Source organism: Orbicella faveolata, unplaced genomic scaffold (genome assembly GCF_042242905.1).
Source record: "Orbicella faveolata isolate gen_17 unplaced genomic scaffold, um_ofav_v1 contig_15, whole genome shotgun sequence".
NCBI classification, from domain to species: Eukaryota; Metazoa; Cnidaria; class Anthozoa; order Scleractinia; family Merulinidae; genus Orbicella; species Orbicella faveolata.
In genome coordinates this window covers 9,654,275-9,671,851 of record NW_028301542.1, presented here as the reverse complement: position 1 = coordinate 9,671,851, position 17,577 = coordinate 9,654,275, and the positions used below count along the sequence as shown (strand labels likewise).

The 17,577-nt window shown below is 39.8% G+C and overlaps 1 protein-coding gene across 2 annotated transcripts; it reads left to right on the top strand.

Moving 5' to 3' along the window:
- The first annotated feature begins 1,106 nt into the window (after nt 1–1,106).
- Nucleotides 1,107–15,745, top strand: LOC110051270 (bone morphogenetic protein receptor type-1B-like). Of its 2 annotated transcripts, none has more exons than XM_089288349.1 (7): nt 1,107–1,529; nt 3,285–3,579; nt 4,107–4,218; nt 5,290–5,395; nt 9,667–10,336; nt 12,594–12,730; nt 14,386–15,745. In XM_089288349.1, exons 2-7 carry the CDS (start codon nt 3,351–3,353, stop codon nt 14,515–14,517), a joined length of 1,386 nt encoding a protein of 461 aa, XP_089144475.1. In that variant the 5' UTR covers nt 1,107–1,529; nt 3,285–3,350; the 3' UTR covers nt 14,518–15,745. The 2 variants fall into 2 exon arrangements, with proteins under 2 accessions (XP_089144475.1, XP_089144474.1); XM_089288348.1 differs by having other exon boundaries at nt 1,108–1,529; nt 5,284–5,395.
- The last annotated feature ends 1,832 nt before the right edge of the window (nt 15,746–17,577 follow it).

Sequence of the window (17,577 nt, the reverse complement as noted above, 5' to 3'; positions counted from 1 at the left end):
AAATGTTGAAAAAGTATACTTATATGAAGTAATATTAACTATATTAACTAAATAACAGGAAAAAATGTAATAAATTACAAATTTTGGAGGTTTAAGACCTAGATAATTGTGTCCTTCACCAATGTTGAAAATTTGACAACATTCTGTTAAAACCCAGTGGAGATATCGTGTGCGAGATATTGATGATCCGTCTATTTGGTCATTTTGAGAAATAAGGCTTTAAAGTTTTACTTCGGTCTCCGAGAGCCTAATTTAGTCCTGTGAACTAGGGGGGAGGTTAGGGGCAGGGGGAGAGGTATATTTAAAGGTTTTACATAAGTGTTTCATTGAACACCCGAATACACACCAGTCATAGAAATGTTAACCAAGTATAAGGAGCGTATAAGATGGTAGAAGAAACAATGTTCAGGACCATGATGCAAAATTCTCATAACTACACATCTTTAAAGCGTTTGTGTAAAGTATCATTAAAATGTACTGAATTGAATCCATTTTGTGAGTACTTTTAGACTGTAAACAATGGTTGCTATGGGTGTCGCTATCTTGAAATATAGCTAGAAGTGTTCAGATTTCTTAATTTAAACGTAAATTCAGGAGTAATTAGAGGAAAATCGTTTCAAAATACGATTTACAAATGGACAGGGATGTTGAATCTTCATGTTCCAAAAAAATGGTTTTTTGGAGAAAAATTTATGTCTGAGAGTATAAGATCCCCTTAAAGTCGGCAATGGACAGCCTACTAGCCTGAGTCCGGAGAAGAAAAGGTAATAAATTCACTGAAATTCTGTTACTTATTTGGATGATTAATTAACGCTGGATATTAGATCTAAAGCGGTGACTATTGACGACTATTCGTCACTATTCGCCACTTTTCGCAACTGTTCGCCACCATTCGCACTATTCGAGACTATTTGCACTATTCGGGACTATTCGCGACTATTCGCTATTCGGGTTTTCCAGACACCCCTGTGTCATTATTTGTTTGCCAGCTATTCTGCAAAGCCTTTCTGAAGAGTTTGCCGAAATCAATACCAGGGTAACAATGATCTTGTTCGCATATTTCAATGCCGTTCGCTGATACTTTACCGTGAGTCATTTATCGGTTTATTTTGTAACCTGCCTACTCGAAAAACAAATCAAATGTGGGAAAGTTTCACCACAAGCTGCTGTAGACTTTGCAAAGGAGAAGAAAGCTCTGAAAACTACCAGGACAATTGCAATGGCTCGTGTGTTTTTTTTTGCCCGTGTTTGTTCATTATTTAGTCCTGCCCGTCTATTTTAAGAGCAGTAGTGAACAGGTGAACGTAAACGTTAATTGTTTTGTTCCCCGATGGGACCTCGGGGTGGAGCCTCTCAGGTATGAAACTTTGTAGAGTATCCCATCCCTCCCCCCCGCCCCTCCCCACTTGGATTTAATATCAGAGAAGACCCTGGGGTCGAGTTTGCCGAGCGTCGCGCCTTCAGGTTTGTCCTTTGTCGACCTCCTTTATCTGCATTTACCTTCACCACGGGACTAATATTCTAATGAGGTAAGGTAGTTTATGTAAATTACGGCCATTCAGTGCAAGTGATTGAAAGGTTTTTATCTCAATATTTTATTATGCCATTTCCGCGGGACATTTGAAAAGAGAAAGAGATGTCAGACACGAGTTAAGCTTTAGAAATACAGTTGATTACCTCTCAAAAGCGACCACCCAAAATGTCAAGCCTATGTGGTCGCTTACGGGTGGTGGTCGCTTACGAGAGCTTAGACCATATTGGGTCATAATTTTGCCTCATTAGCATATGGTAACAGCAGAGACTTGCCCCATGTTTTAAATGTTTTATTCATACGAGAAGTTAATTTCGAGAAAAATCCCCGGTAGTTGCCATTTAGTGGTAGTCGCTTACGTGTGGTTAAAAACAAAACAAGATTTCAAACTTTTAGCTCTAAAGGGCCTGTTTACAAGGAGGGAGGGTTGCCCTAGCAAGCGGGTTAACCTTAGCTGGAGGGCAAAAGATAGGCCAGGTTTACAAGCAAAATTTTACAGGTAGGGTAACCCTACAACCCGGGACATTTTAATGCGTGGTTACACTGAAAGGGTCTGGGAACAATAATATTAGAAAGTTAACCCGGGTAGGCGGGTTAACCCTACCTGGAGAGTTTACAAGGGAAAAAGTTAACCCGCTTGCCAGGGTAACCCTAACACGCAGATAGGGTAACCTGCCTACCAGGGTAACCCTAGCTGCCTTGTAAACACGAGGAAGAAAAAAAGACAAAATGTGTGATTGCTAGGATAACCTGCTTGCTAGGGTAACCCTCTCTCTTTGTAAACAGGCCCTAAAAGTGGTCGTGGTCGCTTATAAGAGGTGGCCGCTTATGAGAGGTGGCTGCTTACGAGAGGTTCCAAATATAGTGATTTAACTTGGAAACTTTGGGTATTTTTGAAAACTGGTCGCAGAGGAGAGGCAATCACTAACGAGAGGTGGTTGCAATCGGAGGTTCAACTGTAATTAATTAAACTTGAATACCAGAAGCTTAAGTTTTTTCAACAACAAATGGTTGATTATATCAATGAAATTCAGCCCAACAAATAGGTTCTTCAATCCCCAACATCAGAAAATAGTTTTCCTTACCCCTTCAGTTTGCAGAGGTTAAAGGTTGCCGCATGGTCTCCTTTCTGCAAGCTAAACTTACATAGCAACTTCACCTCTGTCAAAATCTTCTTCAGTGTGTGTAGTATACAGGAAACTTGAAACCCCCAAAGTGGCTGATATGTTTTTATATTTTAGAGTTTTGGTCCTTACTTGGTTTAGAAGACACAGTTAAAAACCCTCTCCAAACAGGAAATGTTTGGTGACCAAACATCTTGATATTGAACTAAGTGGCCAAATGGTTTCAAACATGTTTGATCTCTGTCCAAATGGAGCAAAATGTTGTAAAGTGTTCAATCAAAATATGTTTGTCAACGCTCAAATTTCATCAAACAGGATCAAACACAACAAGGTGTCCATATGGGAAAATGTCTGGTTACCAAACAATTTGGTCGCCAAACATTTCCTATTTGGATAGGGCTTAAAACAACACAAAAGGACAAAAGAATGAGGAAAACAATGAAAACAATAGGTTTTGCATTGGCATCCGCTGCTCTCGGAATTCTATCGAACAAAAATGCGAGAAAATAGAGGGCTGTGAACAGTCTATGATAAACTACACAATTCATTCTGTTTATATGCCTTTGAGGTAGTGTAGATGTAATTTTTTTGGTACTGCACATATTTATATCTTTTTTTTTTACATCTAGCTTTTGTGCTTATTTACAAGATATTAAACCAATGTAACAAAGATATCTACCCCACACTGTGAGGACATGGAATGTGTAGAGTGCAGTACTAGTGATTGCAAAGAACCCCAGAGGAGGTGTAAGGCAGGTTATGGCTGTTTCTCTTCATTTAAAGAGAAACAGCTAATGAAAGGCTGCATTGCAAATAATTATCATTACAAGATAATTTGCACAAATACAGCACATCCAGTCTTCTGCTGTGAAGGAGATTTATGTAACTTAAATGTCACACTGCCATTTCCAGATAAACAGCCAAGTAAGTCCATAATAAGAATAAGGCAATATCAAAGCATTCCCTGTTTCATACCAAGAGAACGTCCAAATCTTAAACCTTTTCAAGTCCAAAAGCAAACCCTTAGGGTATTAAAGCACATATGCTTGAACATACTCCTCTTATAGAAGATTCTATCCTCCCTCTCCCCTCCCCCTGGGGGTTAAATGTCTCCACCAACCTAAAATGTTTATGGGTTGGTAGTATACTGAGTAGCTCTTATAGCAGTTTCTATGTATGTCTGTCTTTGACAGTTATATCTGTCTGTCAGTGGTATAATAAGTGGGCTAATGTTTAACAATTTCTATTCAAGTAGGTTATCAGCCCCTTTCTACTGACCAGTTATCAGTAAACCATCAGACCTAACTGTAACTAGAAGCCATTGTATAACTTGCAAAACAATGTTGAATGAGTAAAAATATCCCAAGTTTAAAACAGAAAGTGCTATGAGGGGACCAGACACTACCCTATGATTTCAGCGTTGTTCATGTTGATATTTTGCTTATATTCAGATAGACCATTTGAAGTAACTGTAAAGAAACAGTATGCTGACTATGAAATCATTATTGGAGCCGTTGTTGCAGCACTAATTGTTCTAATCTTATCTTGCATCCTTTATTTGCGGTAAGTCTATATTTATTATTATTGTGGTTGTTTTTGCTTCCTGTTTAATTACTCCCCCTCTCTTCCTGCAGGCATTTTTGTTTTTCACTGGAACAATATACTCATTCCAGGTTTATCCATAATTTCCAATAGCATGAGGCTTGTTAGAGGCCGGCTGGTTGGGAGCGGGTATGGTGTATCCTTTTCTAGCACCCCACCTGAATTTCAAACCTTTTCGTGTCACAATTTCGGAAGGACCATTCACCTCTACTGGGATCTCAACAGAAGTCACTTTGTTTATCATCTTTTCTTTTGCCTCTAAGTTGCTGTTTCAATGCCATATAGCTTGATAGAATTTTATCCTAACTGGGCCTGACTCCTTAGCCAGAAGGAACAACAGGAATGGGCTGGCAGCACTGTGAAAATGTGCTGGCGTGAGCAATTTTATCAACAGCAGTAAATAATCTAATGCTTTTTGCACACTGGAGTTCATTTATTCTGACTAATACCAAATCCATCTCTGGCCCTTACTGCCTACTACTTCGTTATCTTGCCTGCTACAACAGAACATTTTGGCACAGCAGGATTGTTTGAAGCTAGGGTTTTCTTGCTCCAAAAAGGAGGACCAGAAGTGAAGGTGTACGCTTTTGGTCTTCAAACAAATGGTTTTTCCAGAAATAATCTCTATCTCTCCAGATGGTTTTTGGCATTTTGAATACCCTCCCCTCTCTCTTGAAACTTCCAATGATTGTTAGGGTGGGGATGTACCAGTATCTGTAAAATGGAGCTGCAAAATGTGAAATATAATTTGTTTTTCTTTGTTTTTTGGAAGGGGGAAGTGACACAAAACCCTTCTCATTCCCTTTCCAGATACACTGTAGGTTCTCTATTTAAAGCAGGCTCTGTACAACACTTGCAATGTACACATCCATAAAGTAGGGAGGCAGGCATTTTCAGATCTACACACACATTTTGTCAAATTTTATCTCAAGATGAGAAAAAGAGAATGTCTTTGTAGCCAATCATTGAACTAATTCTTAATTAAATAATTAATTCTTAATATTGACTCATGTTATCTTTGTCAAGATGTAGATTAGCACGACACAGAATGCCTACATGGCATGAAGAATCTTCAAGACAAAATCCAAATGGCATGTTAGACCAGAGCTCTGACAGTGGTTCTGATATGCCATGTCTGGTAAGTTCAATGCATGTATTAAATGTTTCAGAGCTTTGTGAAAGGTAACATATGTGTCTGAGCCTAATAGGTTGTCAGGCCAGTGTTTTTATTGGGTTCTCATTACATGCATATGAAATAACTAAGGGTATTACTTTGCACTCCTGCCTGGATGAGTTGCTATTCTACCCTGGTGAAAATCTTCCAAGGAGAGGGGGGGGGGGGGGGGGGTCCTTCACAATCTTCATGAGGACCTTATCAAGGATCTTGACCAAGATGCTCAAAGGGTTTTGCTTAGATCTATAAAGATCTTTACAATTCTAGCCAGGATACTCAAAGATCATGACCACATCCTTAAGGATATTCAAAGATTTTTGAAGATTGTGGAGGATCCTTGCAAAGATCTTTACAAGACCATTCCGTGTAAGACTTGCAAGATCTTTTAATAATCTTTAAAGAATCCTTGAAACATCCTTTTCTTTTAGGATCCATAGAAGGTGTTTTAAGATCTGTGGGTCCTCAAAGATCCTATGAGGTTTTCACCAGGGTATTACAGGGTTACCATAATATTAGTTTCTAACTTAAAAAAAATTCTGGGCTTCATTGGAGGGCAAGTGAAATACTTAGCCATTTATCAATGTGAAGGTTGGTTGATGAGGCTCTGACCTGGGATAAACACTTGAAACTTCAGCTTCACTAAGGTGCCATGTCAGCTATTAAATTTACCTTTATAAATTTCAAGTCAATAAATAGCTAAGCATTGCAGGGCTATCACCCTCCACCTCCCCAAGGAATAACTAATTTACCACTGCCTATTTTGAGACCTTGGTAGCCTGCAGTGTAGGCCTTTTTCTGTGAGTAGATTTGCCACGATGTTGTCTCAGTATTTTTGCTCTCCCTACGCCTCCGCCGTTACTCCTCCGTTAGCCTCACCCCTACTCCCTAGGACCCCTTTTCGTCTCTTGCAAGTTTGAATCCAAGATGCCTTATCAAATTACGTGCACTCGCTTGCCAAAATGCACCTGCATTGTAGGCTAAAACCTTAGAGGAGACACGCTATGTGAAAGCATCAGCATCTTGCTCAAGAACACAACTCAATGACTTGAACTCAGGCCATATTTTATCCAGAGTCCAGCATACTATAATGCTAGAAAGCCATAGTTAGTTAGTTAGGCCATTACGTTCCTGGTGGAACAAAGGGCGGTTACAATGCTGCGCCAGCGGACTCTATTCGCGGCTGTTCTTTTTGCCGTAGTCCAGGTGATGTTGGCTTCTTTAAGCTCCTCTTCCACTGACCTCCTCCTCAGGTTTTCACTGATCTTCCTACCTTCCTTTTACCCTGCGGGTTCCATTCAAGTGCCAGTCTGGTTGTATCAGATGTTGGTTTCCGCAATGTGTGGCCAATCTAATTCCATTTGTGCCTGGCGATCTCTGCTGGAATACATTCTTGCTCTGTTCTGCCCAAAGTTCCCTGTTGCTGATTTTCTCTGGCCAGTATATCTTTAGGATCTTTCTCAGACATCAATTAGTGAAGGTTTGCAGCTTGATTGATATGGATCTTGTCACTCTCTAGGTCTCGGAACCGTGTAGAAAAACTTCACATTGGTGGTGAAGATTCATAGCTTGGTTTTTACGGATATTGATGTTGAGTTCCACACTGGTCTTAGGGTATTAAAGGCCTGCCTGGCTTTGCCTATCCTGCTTTTTACATCTTCGTCCGCTCCTCCGTCTGATGTGATGATAGTCCCTAAATACGTAAAGCTGTGGTCGTCCTCCAGTTCCACATCTTTCAGCTTGATCTTCTCACGCTGTTTCCTGTTAGCTTTCATGACTTTGGTCTTTTCTTTGCTGATCCTGAGGCCAGTTTTCTTTGCAACCAGTGCCAGATGGTCGGTCTTGGTTTGAATATGTTGCAGTTTCTAAGATAGAAGACATATGTCATTTGCATAATCCAGGTCATGGAGTTGAGATGTAAGTCTCCATTGTGTACCTGTTTTACCCTGACTCTCTAATTATAACTCTCTCATAATCCAGTCCACGACCATTGTGAAGATCACTGGTGACAGCAAGCAGCCTTGACAGACTCCCGTGTTCATCTCAAATGGCTCTGACAATTTCCCGTTGTGAATGACTTGACAGGATGAGGCTTTATATAACTCCTGAATCAGCCTAATAAACTTTGGTGGAACTCCATAATGACCCATGAGTTGCCAGATGACGTTCCTGTCAACACTGTCGAAAGCTTTTTCGAAGTCGAGAAAGTTCATGTATAGCGGAGTCTGCCATTCTGTAGATTGTTCGATGATTATCCTCAGGGATGCAGTAGGATAATGCGGCAGAAAACCTTTCTGGGAATTGAGAGGAGCATGATTCCCCTCCAGTTTTTGCAGAGCCCAAGATCCCCTTTTCTGGGCAGCTTGGCAAGATAGCCATTCTTCCATTCCGATGGAACCTTCTACATTTCCCAGATCTGAAGGAAAAGTGGTTGTAACATGGCTGTTGTAGTTTTTGGGTCTACTAGGGGGCTGCCATCTGGACCTGCTGCTTTCCCATTCTTCAGCTACTTCAGCGCTCGTTCAATTTCTGCTTTAGATGGTGGGTTGACATTAACGTTGAGTAGAGGCCCTTCATTAGCAGGCTAGACAGCCATGTGTCTAAATTTCTTTTACACAGTTCCTTTGTAATTGCTCCTTTGTTCTGTTCTGTACATCAGTATTTGTACTGGTACCCTGTTTCTTGTAAAATCTTAATGCAAAGAATCAAACATTAAGGATACAAATTCGCCGAGATATTTTTCTTCATCATATTTGATCAAAATTCGGTTGCATTCATGACGTCATCACTTGGCTAATTTGCATATTTTAAAAACGTAAATATCTGTGGTCGGGTGTCTCAAAAACTAAGACCTAAGACTTGAGATCTAAGACCTAAGACCTAAGACCCCCGTTGAATCTCAAAAACTAAGATCTAAGAGCCCCTCTGAATCTCAAAAACTAAGACTAAGACCTAAGACCTGGATTTGCTTCAATTCGAAACTGAAATCAACAACTGTGTACTTTTTGCAGCCCAAAATTATTTGTTTTCGAAGATCTGATTCCTCTTTGAAGACTTTGAACAATCTCGGATATTTCCTTTTCGGACTTGGTTACACTTTCACGTTATTCGGCGTAGATCTCAACGCCTCTGACGGACGGAAATAAACACAGCAACCGCAATTATTTTCAGTATGCCCAAGCTCAGAAGCTTCATGCACTGCACAAACACAACTAAGTGTCAAGAACATGGTGATTTTTTAGTCTGATCAAGCTCGCGAAATTCGTGAACTCGGTTGGCATTTCAGTCCAACAAACTTAGTTGAGTATTAAAGACTGGTAACGCTGTCTGTTGAAAATCTGTGAAAATTTTAGACTGCTGGAGAATGCTGTTTCCACCTGCCGGACACTAAGATAAAAAAGAACATTTAATTTACGTGGTAAAATAAAACAGATCAAAGCCATTTACGCGCGTAAAGCCGTTAAAATTCACGCCGGTTGATGTACATCAGTATCACAGCGTGCCACCACGTTCGCACCAACACTTGTGCATGTGAAAATGGAATTTTATTCCTTTTTATATGAGCTTTCCCTATTTATTTTTGTATTTAAGTTTTGTTTATATAATCTTGCACTAGTGTCACTGGGTGACTTTGCAAGAATCCAAATGTAAAATGTAAATGTGACACTGTCGGTTACATGTGATCTAGACTGACATTTCCGTCGTAACGCATCTTAACGTGTCCTACTACGTTGTTGTCGATGTAAATGAATTGTCTTGAACACGTTAAGGGGGTTTACCGTTTTGTCGTCTACAATCAATGTTGCATCGTCCTGAACAGTGACGTTGGTGCATGTCCGAACTGGAAATATCAAAGATTTCTTCGATCGAACAGAATCCAAATCTTCAAAAGCACAATTTTGGGCTGCAAAAATTACACCGTTGCTGATTTAGTTTACTTTAATGAATTCGTCATGCTCCAATTAAAGCAAACCCAGTTTCGAATTAAGGCAAACCCAGGTCTTAGTTTTTGAGATTTGGAGGGGGTCTTAGGTTTTAGTTTTTGAGATTCAGAGGGGGTCTTAGGTCTTAGGTCTTAGTTTTTGAGACACCCATCTGTGGTCAACGAAAGGGGATATTTGAAAATGGTAAACAGCATTTTTTATGTTTTAAAATGGCTTACAAAGCAAAGATGCGAATTTCATCATAGTAGCACTTTAAGGTTTTTATTGTGCGTGTTCTCTTTCTGTGTCTTGTAGATACAGAGAACCATTGCTAAGGAAGTGACCCTTGTCAAGAGTGTTGGAGAAGGAAGGTATGGCAAGGTTTGGCAGGCCAAGTGGCATGAGGAAGATGTAGCAGTCAAAATGTTTATGTCCCAGTGTGAATCCTCTTGGAGGTGGGAAACAGAAATCTATCAAACACTTCTTCTTCGCCATGACAGCATTCTTGGCTTCATAGCATCAGACATTATTGGGAAACCCCAAATGACAGAGATGTACCTGATAACGGATTATCACCCTTATGGCTCACTGTACGATTTCTTACAGTGCCACAGCCTTAATAAGACAACCATGATCAAACTGGCATTGTCTGCTTCTGCAGGACTAGCTCATCTTCATACTGAAATCCAAGGCGTCGGGGGCAAACCTTCCATTGCGCATCGTGATATCAAGAGCAAGAACATCCTAGTGAAAGAAAACCTCACCTGCTGCATTGCGGATTTTGGACTTTCTGTTAAGTACTCATCAAGAACTGATGAAGTTGAAGCAGCCAAGCCAGACACAAGAGTAGGCACTAAAAGATACATGGCACCTGAAGTGCTAGCTGACGCTTTGAATTCTAGACATTTTGCCGCATTTAAGATGGCGGACATGTACTCCTTTGGATTGGTTTTGTGGGAGATAACAAGGAGGTGTAAATCAGACGGTATGTGTTCCGCAGTTTTGTTGTTTTATCAAGTTAACTGCATGGAAGGTTTACATGAACATAACAGAAAATTAAATATAAGGGTGTGTTTACTTGAATTAAGGTTACAGTATACCTTCAGGTCGGCAATTTTCTTCAAATTTGGATTTTTGGGTCAAAGTAGTGGTCGAAGAATAATGTCTAATTCCTGAAAAAAAAATTTGAAAAAGACTAAATATTGGCGGAGAAATCGCGGTTTTACGTTTTCGCCGGAACTAAGACTTTACATCTTGATTGACAGCCCTATGGCGCGTATGCAATCAACCGAGACGATTTTCGCGGGAATTACCCCTACGGATGTCACGAATTGACTACTCATCAGTTGATCAGCTTTGTTGTTCTGACTACCAAGCATTTTTGGTATTAGGTGTAGTTCTATTAAATTATAAGTAAAGGTCGACCACGTTAAAAACATGGACCAGTTCGAAAAAGCGAAAGCAGCGAACAACGAGTGAAAATACATCAATGAGTTAAGATGCGAAAGTTCGCCACGCGGATGAAGCTATAGCTATCGTATAAGGCGGGCAAAAAATCGAGGGAAGAGAAAAGAAAGGTTATGTAAAAATTTGGGAACTTGGCAGCAATAACCGGGATGTTGACAGAGACTCCGGTGAATCCGTTATCGACGAATCGTTGGACTCATTAAGACCCACTGAAATAAAAAAAATCTGGTCTTATAGATTTCCCTGAGAAACGAGCTCCGACTAAAGTAAAATATTTTCTACCAATCTGCCAAATTTTACGGAATTTCACCGAAGGAAACGCGAGAAAATTCAACGTCAGTTTTGCTTTTTGTGCTCATGTTGACGTAATAAAATATCGAGAAACACTGACATTTACCTTTGAGCGCGTGCAGATTACTTCCTCAGCGTTCGCGCGATCGTAAAACTATAGGGAGCCACCTTAAACTCTACGCGCTACATCGCTTGCACGCGAGACACCCCTGAAGGTATACCGTGACCTTTTAAGGTTACGGTAAAACCTCTTAAAAGGCTCAAAGGCTCTCTAGTGGTGACGTGAATTATCATCTGGTCTGGACAATATCCCCAGGAGGGCTCCTGTTTCAAAAGGATGGGCGTGCTCGTCAGAAATTTTGAAAAGAACCCCTTAAGAGGTAGCAAGATCCTGTTTTGTGGGTGTGGCTTGAATTTTCTTTTTACCCTTAAGAGTTACCAATTCTAAAACAACACAAAATAGTACAACAATACTCTTAAAAGGTACTGCGTGCAAAAGCTCCCGCTGTGGATCTTTTGAGGCTGAACACCCCAAGAGGTACCAAAACTGCTTTTTTAATCCCTAAAAGGAACGGCGAGTACCTCTGCCCTTAATTTATGGGACACACCCCCTCACGGGGTAATACTCGTTCCCTTTGAAGGAGAATAACTGTAATATTACCCTGCAGTTTATGTACTAACGTCTTTCTCTGTCAAGTCCAGGGAATACACCTCGGGTCTGTTCTGAAGAGGCTGTGACATTGTAGCAGAATCTCTGAAACACTGCTTTCATTACAATATATTCTGAACAGGGTGATTTCAGTGGTAAATGATTTACAAAAAATTTGTCATCGAGTGTTTTCAGAAGTGTACACTTGTCCCAGGTTTACAAATGGCTGCAAAAGAATTGCTCTCAGGGTCCCTAACACATATAGATCTACACATTATTATGTTAACACAATGCAAGAAAATAATAATAATAATAATAATAATAATAATAATAATAATAATAATAATAATAATAATAATATGGGCACTGGCACTAATATTATCTTTAATAATAATAATAATAATAATAATTTAATAATAATAGTATTAAATATTTCTATAGCGCAAATTAACCTATACATAAATGATCAAATGCGCTTGTTACAAAACATATACAAATCCTAATAAAGAAAATTAAAATCCACTTAGTAAAAACATTCAACTTATATCCTATAAGAGAAAGGATAGATTACAAAATGTTAAAAATTACATTATACATTAATGTATACATTATATTAATGTATATCCACATTGCTCAGTTACTTGGACGCGCTGATCATTTTGTTGTCGAACACGCACACTCTCATGATTTCTTTAACCCCTCTGCCGCGCTCAGAGCTATTCAAAAAACTTTTATCAAAGACAAATCAACAAGGCCTGTAAGTATAGAGCGCTCAAGTCCATTCAAACTACTTTACGTTTTGGTTATGACAACCACATTTGTTCGTTGATTTTAGAAACTGGATTAAGTGAGGAGTACCAATTACCATATTATGATATTCTTCCTGGGGATCCAAGTTTTGAAGAGGTCAGGGAAGTTGTCCTTACAGCTAACAGGCGGCCATTAGTACCCAGTGAGTGGTTTAAAGACGAGGTGAGATTAGTTCAAAGGTCACAACAGACAGTAGAGGCAGAATCAAGGCGAGACAAAGAATTGTCACTTAAAATACTCAAATAGTGTAATTTACAAGTTTTAGCTCATTTTTAATTTTCTTCTAATTTACCTAAGCTACACTGCTGCTGACTTAACATTTGGAGGACATTTCAGTAAAACGGAAACTTTGTATCATATTTCGGTATACTCATTTATTACTAGAGTACTTGCGAGAGTGCGATGTACTTCGTATTACACCAGGTTTCAGTTGATGTACTTAGGTTCAGAAGTTTGGAAAGACTTCACGAAGTAACCACTGTCTTGTTTGGTTAGCTGCCAAGCTATCAAAACGCAGTTATGCCAGTTTTGACACCAGGTTTTCCACTAGAAGAACCAGACAAGAAAAACATTCTCAAACTCATTAATTATTCACGCAGCTCTTACCCAACCAGAGCTCCTTATTCTGGTCAGGTGGATGGGTTTAGAAACCCAATGAGACCACGGCGTCTTTGGAAATAATTTCAAACACGGATGCAAATTTTCTTACTCTGCATATTGATAAAGCAAGAAAAACACATGACGAAAAACAACTTTATTTAATCACACATTTTACAAAACAAACTTTAAACCTAAATAATTTACTGCTGACGTTAAATGTAACGGTACAGTTATTAAACTCCCCAAAACAGAAAGGCCATTCTTTTTCTAAACTTAAATTCTCGCTCAATGGTGCCGACCTCGTCTTTTGGTTCGCTTTCAACCTTGCTGTACACTTCCACACCTAAAATGACACTAACGTTAGAGATTCCCAGTTCTAAGGCGTACTAATTTACTATCTACCCCTGCATTTAACAGACTAGACGCACACGTTACCTCGGAATAGCGCTGGTCACACACTTTTCCTCTTCTTCGCGAGTTTAGGAGGTCTAAATCTGCACTCTGCCATTTGCTTTACGAAGCAACGTGTGCGCTCAGAACTGACAAACAACTAGGTAACAGCGTGACATTGATGAATATTCAAAAATTGTCACAGAGCAGCAATTAGGTGATATAATCACATTTCACGTCTCAAATATAATATTTGAATTGAGAAAACTTACTCAAATGATAATTTAAACTAATTTTTTTTGTTGGAGAAGTAATTTCAAAAACTCGTGCTTCGGGTTTCATCAGGCTTCCAAACGCTCGAAAACAATAAAACCACTCGGCCTGCGGCCTCGTGGTTTCAAATGTTTCTCGCGTTTGGAAACCTGATGAAACCCTCGCACTCATTTTTGAAATAGTACTTAAAAAAAACACGCCAAACAAGTAGATATGTCTCACGTCCTTAAAGATCGGTGTGATAGGTGTTTTGTAGTCCTCTTGCTCATATTGACATCATCAGAGTGTCAAAGACAACTCAAAGTCAGGAATTTGGGAAAGAAAAACGTTAGACAATTAATGTCTTACTGGTCCCAGTTGTTTGAAGACTGGATAACACTATCCACCGGATAAATCGTTATCCAGCGGATAAGTGTTGACAAAACAAACCACGCTATCCGCTGGAGAGCGATTTATCCGGTGGATAGCGTTATCCACCTTTCGAACAACCCGGGCCTGGACGTTTTAGCTTGTAATAAACGGAAATCTTGACAGAAATCTTCTTTTGTCGACAGCCTCTTCAAACAATGGCCAAGCTTATGACAGAGTGTTGGGTAAATCAACCTGCCGCTCGTTTGAAGGCTTTAAAAGTCCAGAAGACATTGAACAAGCTGAAGAAGTCTATTGAGTTACCTTCTGATATTTAAAGGAAAAATGGTGACGCACAGGTGTCCCATAACAAATCAGTTGTACTTCCTCAGTGAATATAGATCCGCTATTGAAGACTAGATAATTTAAGAGTAGGGAGTTGAAGCAACCACGACGGTAACAGTAATATTCATTCAGTTTGAGTATCACTGTCAGAGCTATCCCAAAACAGATATGTATGCAGCGGTAAAATTCGAGAAAGAAATTTAAAACTTGACCGTCGGGGTTCACGTTCTTTAGAGTAAGGCCCGGTCCACACTACGCTGGAGAAATTTGAAAACGGCGTTTGTATCAAATGTTTTCCGTCCACACTACGCTGGATAATTGTAAAAACGCAACAATCACCGGTCACTTTGGATTTGTGGGTAAAATGACATCATTATCATGACGTCATCGTTTCCGAAAAGCTCCGTTTTCAAAATGTTTTCCGTCCAGACTAAAATGCAAAGCCGGCGTTTTCAAATTCCTCCGGTTTGAAGAGCGTTTTTGAAAAGTTCCGTCTTCGTGGTGGATTATTGTAGACGGTAGGCCTAACCGTAGAAATAAAGCTGCCTTTTCAAATTTCTTCGGCGTAGTGTGGACGAATCTGGTCATTTGATGTTCTTGTTTTGTAGAGAACGGCATAGAAATGTACCAAGAATAGCTGTTATTACAGTTTTCAGCGGTTTGACATAAAAACGAGGCGAAAGGGTCAATTCTGCTTTGTATTGACCCTTTCGCCTCGTTTGTATGCCTTTTTAAACAAGAGAATATTGGACCGCAGGCTCAACTGTAATAACACAGCTATTATAACGCAGGTGCACAGCCATGGTACTGCTCATGAAACATTTTCTAGCCACGTTCCACCCATTGCCGTTGTGGTTTGCTTTTTAACTCCCTAATGTTGGGTTCGTGCTTGTTATGGAAAATGTTTTCCCGTTCGGGTTTCATTTTTTTGAAGTTGAAATATTTCATGTTCTGTCTGAAAATGGCAATATTCGGATAATTTCACTTCGGTGGTGTTGAAAAGTTCGGTGCTCTTTCTGGTTCGTTTTCTCAGTCACAATCACCGTAAGGATGTCTTCATCTTTTGTGTGAGCAATTTGATGAGGGACATAGAAATCCCGTGAACACCGAAGGATTTTGTTAAAGGCAGTCTCATAGTTTTAAAACCAAAGTAGTTTAGCGGTAAATTTATGTCTCAGGATAACCGTTCTTTACTATTAAAGCCACTGCTCACCTTTCCAACTTCCTGTTCCCTCTTCTCCAGAGTTAGGATGTCTTCCCCTTCCTAATAGTCCACAATTCCTCATTCCCACCTTACGACCATCCATCCATCTCTTCTCCCGCCCAACTCTCCATCTTCCGTCGACCAGTTGTATTTCTTCAACTTTCCCCTTTGATTGCATTCCTCCTACCGTGTAATTCCCAAGTATCCTTTACCCAGCAGTCCCCTTTAACGCTGTCTTCTATTTCTCATTCGGCTTCTCTGTCCTTCCTCTCTAATTCCCTCACTTTAGTGTCTGCTTTCTTTAGCTTCCTCTAAGACTGCCTACAAAAATCCTGTTCTCTTTTCTCCAAACTATGACAGCATTAGGCCTCATCAGGAGCCTATCACTAGGAGAGTGCAACTACCCCATATTCCTGTCACGGCGTTTTCACAGATCGATCTATTTTCAGTTTAAATTTACCGCGAATTCACACCTCCACAGGAACCTCAGGGACCAATCACAAGCACGGACTTAATTTTTAACTGACGTCAGAAGTGATGGGCTCCTGATGTGAGGTAAGCTATTTTTCTCCTTACCGATTTGCGCTCATGTAGACTGGAACTGACCTATTTTGCGGGAAAAGAAGTCTAAAATAGACCGGTCTGTAAAACTGCCGTGACGTAGGCTTAGTATGGGAGTTGCACACTCTGAGTGATGGGCTCCTGGCTTCATATAGTGGACGAGTAATTCTCAGCATAACCAGATGGAAATCATGATCAGTTCATTGTAACATGACATCGCAATGGTCTTGTCACAACTTATTCAGATTAACTGAACCGAGCGAAATTAATGTAAAAGGTTTCGAAATCTATTGACAATGGACCTAGTTTGTCCTTTTAACATCTTTGTCCGAGTGACTGACTGTTGGTTACATGAAGGGATTTGATAAATAATTTCTTTGTGGCTTCTGCGTCATTTCCATGGTTAATGCAACATTGTTATCAATAAGGGAGTGTCGAAAAGTGATTGGTTCTACACGATTGGCTTAAAAAAACTCGCGCCAGTTTCTCATCCAATCAGACGTTAAACCAAAACCACTCTTGACTCTCCCGTACGCGTTTTCCCGCGCTTGGAGACAGCTGCATGTAATGATTGCATGTAATTACTTCGAGTTTTTAATGGTTCACTGTTTTGTCTGTGTCCTTTTGTGATTGGCTAGATTGATTACTTTGGTTTTGGTTTTACGGCACTCAATTGAAAACCGCTCTATGCCAAACTTTTAAAATTTCTCCCGAAATTTATTTGTTTCATCAAGGGCTTTACAAAGTCCAACTGTAAGTTATAACCGAATATCAATAGCATGCCAAAGAGAGGTTGATTTGGCATGTCTTGATCGTAACAAAATCAAACTTGACAGAGACAGACACATAGAGCGTAAAATATGACAAATCAAACATTGTCAATGAGAGCTTGAGAGCTGACAGCAGTTTTAGATTAAAATTTCACAGGAAATTGTTCAAAAAGATTGGTTTAATTTAAAACTACAAAGTGGTAAAAGAAGTTATTTGCTTTAGGCCCAAAATTACTTGTTCTAAGAGTCAAACTTAATACTCGATTTTTGGTGTATGGGTTTTACATCACGAGAGTAGATCATCGTCTCTTGGTTTTGCAATATGCAACATGCTGCAATAATATTTTTACAAAAATGCAGCTGACTCACATCACATGTCGCCTTCTTTCATCGCACAAATTAATTTCCTGATCACTTAAATAGAACCGGTGACATCTGAGGAAGTCTCTCCTGTACGGACATTGAACAATCGAAATTCGTAGAAGTATAGGTCGCTCACTACTGAAGAAGTCGTTTAG

What these genes read in the sequence shown, in the direction of transcription:
- LOC110051270 (XM_089288348.1), top strand. Translation starts at nt 3,351, where the DNA reads ATGGAATGTGTAGAGTGCAGTACTAGTGATTGCAAAGAACCCCAGAGG. An exon ending in GTTCTGATATGCCATGTCTG is followed by an intron (nt 5,396 to 9,666) that starts GTAAGTTCAATG and finishes TGTGTCTTGTAG; the next exon opens with ATACAGAGAACCATTGCTAA. An exon ending in GTGAGTGGTTTAAAGACGAG is followed by an intron (nt 12,731 to 14,385) that starts GTGAGATTAGTT and finishes TTTTGTCGACAG; the next exon opens with CCTCTTCAAACAATGGCCAA.